A 7,142-nucleotide genomic window follows, 5' to 3' on the forward strand; every position below is an offset into this window, starting at 1 on the left:
TAAATACATTACTCAACTGCATTAGTGATGGCATCAAATTTGGACTGAATTTGCTTTCAGCTCCAGAATCCCCAGATCTACTTACAGCCAGTAAAAAGCTACTTACCTTACCTCATAAACTAGCAATCACACATCATTCCCAAGTCCACTCTTCTGCCCCAGCACCTAAAGATAGACACATACCAATTTCTTCACTGGTACTTACAGCTCAGCAACTTCCTGCTCCTCCTCCCAAGCCTCTTTGTGCGTCAGCTGGCTGCTTCCTGTGCTTTTGCACGTCCATATTCGTTCGCTGTACCTCTCTAAACGTGCTTCGTACTCTCTGTAGAAGCGGCAGCTCAGGAAAACAGGATTTATGCAGTGGAGAGCATAATCACAGTAGCACAAGACAATAAAATTCAATTAAACCCTTACTACTGGAGTGCACAAAGGCTGAGGATCGCTACAGTACAGTTTGACCTTTGGCCATGGAGGTGCTGCGTTGAATCTGATAGGTCTTCAGACCAGAGTGCACTGGAGCTTTCTGCAGCTGAAATGCCTGTCCTGTTCAGCACTGGCATACAGAAGGTGCCACACCACCATCAGTTCAGCTGAACTGCACAAGGGGAATACATATGGCTGAACGGTTCGTGGCACTGCTAAGTTACTTTTCAGCTTTTCCAGTTTGATTCATTGGAAAACAGCACAAACTATCACAGGTGCATGCAGGAGACATGGCATGGACTGCTGCTAGATACCCAACAATAACTGTTGGGGAACTACTACTACTAATGCCTTAGGATGGTGTTACAAACTCTAGATGCAAATTACCAGTCCACCCAGTAACCCCAAACTTTTGAGGAAAAAAACCCAAAGCTTTGAAACTGAAATCACTACAAAGGCCACCTTTCCTTTGGTTTCCAACAGGAGCAACCTCCTGTGTTAGCACAACATGAGGATCTTTCTCACCAACTACATCACCTGCTTCCTGTATCACAACCAGCCTCAAGGTGAAGTTATTCTGGACGTTGGGATTAATAGGTGCACAGGCAAGTCACCATGGTGCAGACGGCATTATGAATTACAGCATTAGCTACCCTGTTGTAAGCATCTGTGGCTATGCTCTACCCATTCCACCTAATTGGTAATTAACTGTCAGTGTAAACAGATATAAGCTACTTCATACTTTCTATGGCTAGAACATGTACAGGCACAATTATCAGAAAAGCTGGCACAGTGTAAATCCATACCAATTTACTGCGTGGCAGCCTGCTTAAGTTGCCATATGCTTACCAATAGTAATTTAAGTGGAGAAATTATGAGAGAGGCAAGAAAAGCATCTTTCCATTCTCCTTCAGCATGCTCTCCAGCAGAAAAGCAAGAACAGAGCACAAAGCATACTTGTAACAACTACAGCAGCTTGGCCCGCTGCAGCACAAGTGCTAATTATGAGAGTCTCTGTGAGAACAAGCAGATTGCTCCACACTCCTGCGAAGGCAGAGCCACCAGCCACAGCAAATCGTTCATCGTATCCTGCATGTGCTTTGTCTTTCAAGAAAATGTTAGTGCAACTAACCTATTTTTTATATATATATTTTTTTAAGATTCCCATTAAGAAGCCAAATTACAACTCCAACAAAGCCAATTTTCTTCGACATTTCTTCACAGCCCCAAGCTAAAGCACAACAAGGTACAGAAGCTGCACTATGGACATTGATATACAGGTATCTTGCAGCCACAGCAACTGGTGCTACGCAAGAATATAAGCCAGGAACAGGGCCACCTCCAGAGGAGGCTGCCACTGCTGACAGTATTCCCTCTGCCTGGAGCAGGTCTTAAAATCAAGGAGAAATCCTGTGGTTCCCCAGCTTGCCCTGCTTGTGGAGTCTCCTGCTCTTCAGATGAACAGCAATCCTACAAGTCATCACCCCAGTAAGTTTTGAGCCCTCTGGCCAATTCTTACACACACACACACACACACACACACACCCCACTCCCCCCCCCCCCAGGTTTCAAAGATGCTTACGTTTCCATGGAAACAAGAGGTGCTACAGGGCAGGGGCAGGATGTGCCATCACTGCAGTGGGGCAGCGGCAAGGAGTAACCACATCTTACAGAGGAACTCATCTGCACAGCACCACCAACCAGACCAGAAGTGTGATTTTAACAAATTTTTGTAGTGATACGGAGCTGGACGTGGGGTGGGGGTGTGTCAAACAAGAAACCAGGAGTCCTCAAACAAGAAACCAGGAGTGCTGCTTGTATTTACAGCAATTAACCACTTTAATAATAACTAAATTGCAACCGTAATACTAGTCCTTCCTATGCCTTTCCCACAAAAAGAAGAGTTAAAAGCAAATGCAATCCTTGCAATAGACAGGATCCTACTCATACAAGCAACAGTGGTCTTCAGCTTCATCCAGCAAGCCCACCTTCACTCTCCCCTAGGCTTTCCTTCTGCACGTCCATGGACACCACCTAGATACAAAGGACTCACAGCTGCCATAACACGAATGCTAAAGGAAAGACACACTTCTTACGGGTTCAGGACATTGCCTTAATAAACCTTCAGTAGTCTAACTATAAACAAGTATTTGAGATACGGCTGAGAAATAAAATTATGGTCTACTTCCCTCCTACATTTATCAACTTTCTTCTCTCTAGACCTGTGAGGAGATTCCTTTCTTCCAGCAAGGAGAGCAAATAAATGCTGATCTCCAGTTGAAAAATAATTGAAAGATACATTTTTTTCCTAACACCATTTCCCATATTGACAAGAAGATCCATGAGAATTTTCCCTAAGACTTTCCTCTCCTTGTACATACCCATGAGAACAAGCTTAATCACACCATGTCAGAACCCATATTTTTCAGATCAACACTGAATTTAAAAGCAGCAGGTATAGCAATTTCCCTGTCCAGCTCAGCTCTGCCTCTCAAATGCAATTTAATTCCACCTACAGCTGGTCAGCTCATCTAACACTGACCCCTGGACACATTCCTTAACCCGCGCTCGAGACTCATGCCCACAGCGCCCACCCTGCCTTTGTGCTCTGCCATAAGCTCCCAAGTCAGTTCTGCTTTGAAATCCTGGGCCAGCACAAAGCCAAAACGCAGGAGGATGTTTTTGCACAGTTTACTATAGCTCAAACTTTCCACTAGACATATGCTATTTGTGCTTTCCACTCAGATTGGAAACAAACCCAAGAAAATTCAGACTGTTCAGCAGGTCCGATTTAGGACTACAAGTGAGGGCTTACTGGTATGCCTTAACCAACCCATCTCCCTACACAGCTGGAGCTGCCATTGCCACAAATTCCCAACACAATAATAAATAAAAAAACCTGGACACCAGCTACTTGTGAACATTCCCCAAAAAGCCATGGAAAACACACATGTTAACTTAACCAGCTGACTACCCACTGTGTAACAGTTAATCTATCACATCTGTTTGCGTCACACTGAAGATCACTTAATGTTAGCAGGCAGAAAACAAAGTTACATTAAAAACAAGGGACCCTTTTAAAGAAAAATGTTTAAAAGTAAACAAGCTAACCACTACATAAGACAACTATTAAGCAGATACAAAGTTTACTTCTTCCTGGGTTACTGATGCTCTCCCAGAAATTACTATCAACTCCAAAATAGCTTTAGAGTATCTTGATTGTTTCCACTTGTATTAGCTAAGAAGGCAAACTTCGGTTGGTACATTTATACGGTCGGTACATTTATAAGACACTACTCCCTGGGTGGGTGGCTAAGTTTTCCTAGAACTGCAGAGCATGACACGACCGTGCTTTGGTGCTGCCATCTCTCAGCCAGAGTTTAACTGGCTGATATCACACATGAAGATGTGAACGACAGCCTTTAACTTGCATGCCAAATACGGCCTGATTCCTCATGTTCTCTGTGCTGCTTACCATACAAAACACTAACTAAAGACAGACAGCAAGCTTTTATCTGGGGAGAAAAGCAACATAGCTTCCCAAAACCATACACTGAAGGCTGAAGGAAAGCTTTCGCTGGAATAGTCCCTTCTTGCCAGTCCAGGCTGGTTAGCTCTCTGAACCAAGCATCTCTCGAGCTGGCAGCGTGGTTTTCCAAACCACAGACAGTATAGCAAAACACATGCTGCAGCAGTCCCATGCGCTAATGGAAGAGATGACCTGCTCACCAGGGAACAAATTCAGTGTTTCGTAGACATCAAATGCTCAGTACATGCACCACAGATCAGGTGCACAGGTGACATAAACCAGACAAGATTGTACCACACATGAAGCATTTGCCTGACACCTCACATCTTAGAGCTAGATCCTACAGAGCTCCTGCAAGGATGAGTCTACCTCTGGCTGCTCAGCGATCCATCCATCCCCACAGCCATATAATCAGCAAGGCTCACTCTGAGTCAGACACCAGAAGCCCAAGGCTTCGCCAGGACGCAATGGGCTTTACTCAGCATGGTTTCCCTTAAAAGGTTTTCAGGAGATTTGGCAGTCAAAGGAAGCCACATAAAGCTACAAAGAAATATCAGACCCAAATAAACACTTGAGCTCTGATGACCAGCCTATCCATCTGTCCACCACTTCTAGACACTTTCTTAACACATGCCCACGCAGCAGACTTCTCTCCTCAAATACAATACCTTGATTTCCATTTTTTGTTCAACCCAAGCTACAGCTGCAAATCCTACAAAAAAAAAAAAAGAGTCCAAAGAACTTCTTATGTCTTTCAAATACCTCAGTTGTAGCTGTGCAGTATAAGAACCTGTGCACCCTATAGGGGAAGAGCTGATCAATAGCTTTTCAAGGTGGAAAAAGAAAAGTTCAGGAGACCATATTCTGCCAGGCTTCGGCATAAACAACACCAAGCGCTGCTCTGGGCGAAGATTCAGGTACCTCTCAACATGCCCCTCTGCAGGCTGTTCCCATCCACAAAAACTATCCCTCTGCGCTATCTAGGATAAACAGAAGTAACCAAAAAAACCCCTCCAAGTCTTCCTGAGGTAACATCACCCTTCAACTTACTGACTCATTTGCAATTTTCTGTTCCACTTTTGCCTAGCTTTTATTATGCACAGTCAACAAAGCAAGAGAGAAACCCAACATTACTTAGTTTCTCTTTTTAGCTTCATGACGTCTATCCGCCAAAATGAACTTTCTAGAACATGCTAGGCTGTCTGCCTCCCACGGCATCCCATGCAGTACTTTCTCCAAGAGAAGAGCATCCCTCTAGAACCTCAGTGCTTGCATTGGTTCCTCTTTCCTTCTGACCCTGCAGCTAATGCCATCCCCTCTGAGGATGAGAAACCGTCCCTTTTTTTCCTTAATGTTAATACCATCCAAGTGTCTGCAGAAACACGTCCTCCATCTACTCACAGATCCACAAGAGCGATACCAACAGACTGGGGCTCTCAGGTGTCCCCATAACTCCTCTGTGCTGTTCCTACAAGACAGACAAACCTTAAAGCCACATCTTCTTTTGCAAAAGCAGTAATTAGGATTAAACTCTGTCTTTTTGATCACTGATCATTCCCCGTGGGGAAAGAGAGAAAACAGGTCTCTGCCTGGTCAGATGGATGACTGAGCTACTTTCAGTTTGCACACACCATAATAGCAGGCTTTTGAGTCACAGATTGAATGCTTTAATTTAAAATACTGTTAAAAAGCAAGTATCCAACACTCTCCCCAATCTCATTTTATTGGGCTGAATGCATTAGCAATGCCTATCTGCACTCAGATATGCATTTGCTCTTCAAAAGCTACCTAATCCTTCCTAGGGGCTTTCACTGGCTGTTCTTCATACCAAAGTAACAAGACACTCTCCAATACAGGGGTCTGTATAAGTTCTGGAGTTCCTTTGTCTTCCACGCCACCAAGATCTCCAACGTATATTCCTATATTCATGCATTTCCGCCTCACTTCCAGTCCTTCCTTCGGCCCTCAATTGCTCAGATTTTGATCCTTTTAACACAAACAACAAACCAGCTTCCTGAAGCAGCAGTTTGCAGGTTACAGCGCAGAAGTCCTGCCCTTCCAGCCCTACGTGGGACCTGAACAGTAACTCTGCCTTCGTGGCTGCAACATCGCCTGTGACAGTTATCTGCCTTGCCCACCTCCACTCCCTGCTGCTCAAGGACTATCACATGCTGACTCTCATGGAATCATAAAAAAAGAAAAAAGAAAAAAATGTTTTTCATGCAAAAGCAGCCCAGAAGAAGATACTCACAGTCAGGCTGAAAACCTGGGTTCTCCACAGGCGAGCTGCTTCTGTCACTATTTTATTCTCCTCCTTGTGGGAGTCTCTAGTTTCGATGCCACCCCTTACCCACGGGATACACACCCCAAACACACTCAAACCCCCTCGAGAACTGCTTCTGCGCCAGCTGCATTAGTCAACCCCTCTCTACCGGTATCTGTTGAAAACGCAGACAGCTCCCGCTTCCCGGCAGCCTTCACCCGTTAGTTTCTTTCCACGGCCACGCCGCCTCAGAGCGATTCAGCCCCGCGGAGCTGCTGTCCCCGCTGCCCCCGCCTGGCTCTCCATCCGCCTGGAACCGCGTTTTAAACCAGGTCACAAACTTGTCAGGGAACAACCGCCCCGCGGCACCACGGCCGAGCCCGGCGGCAGCGCGGGCCGGCCTCCCCTCACGGGTCGGGCAGAGGCGCCGCCACCGGGCGGGCCCTTCCCGCGAGGAACCGGCACCGGCGGAGCCGAACGGCCCCACTCCCCGCCCGCCCGCCCCGCTGCCGCTTTGTTCGGCCCCGCCGACCCCCCACCCCCGCGCTGGGCCGCCCCCCGGGAGGGCCGGGGCCGCCGCGGAGGCCGGTTCCGCGCCCAGCAGCGGCGGGCCCGCTCGGCCCGGGGCCGGCCGCCGCGACAGGTGACAGCAGCGGCGCCACCGGAGCCCTCCCTGCCGACCGTCCCCATCCCCCCGCGCCCCTGGGTCGAGCGGATACTCGCGGGTGCGGAAGGCCTCCTGCGTGTGGGGGATGACGAACCGCTCCCCCGGCTCCCCGGGCGGCAGCGGCTTGGCCAGCGGGAAGGGCTTGCGGCCCAGCAGCGGCGCCATGGCGGGATGAGGCGGGGTCCCGGCGGGGTCCCGGCCGGAGCCGGCGGATCCGCGCGACCACCCCGGCGGCGGCGGCGGGACCTGGGCGGGAGGAT

The 7,142-nt window shown here is 48.0% G+C and overlaps 1 protein-coding gene across 4 annotated transcripts in view; it reads right to left on the reverse strand.

Annotated features, from left to right (window-relative positions):
- Window positions 1-7,071, reverse strand: part of BAZ1B (bromodomain adjacent to zinc finger domain 1B) — a 54,322-nt gene extending 47,251 nt beyond the window's left edge. For all 4 annotated transcript variants that reach the window (XM_075518350.1, XM_075518349.1, XM_075518348.1 and 1 more), the window contains exons 1-2: window positions 6,935-7,071; window positions 206-322 (exon numbers count right to left, since the gene is read on the reverse strand). In XM_075518350.1, the coding sequence (XP_075374465.1) occupies window positions 206-322; window positions 6,935-7,047 (230 nt within the window). In that variant the 5' untranslated portion in view covers window positions 7,048-7,071. The remainder of the gene's footprint in view (window positions 1-205; window positions 323-6,934) is intronic.
- Between the last annotated feature and the right edge of the window lie 71 nt (window positions 7,072-7,142).

This window comes from Mycteria americana, chromosome 15 (genome assembly GCF_035582795.1).
Source record: "Mycteria americana isolate JAX WOST 10 ecotype Jacksonville Zoo and Gardens chromosome 15, USCA_MyAme_1.0, whole genome shotgun sequence".
Taxonomy (NCBI): Eukaryota; Metazoa; Chordata; class Aves; order Ciconiiformes; family Ciconiidae; genus Mycteria; species Mycteria americana.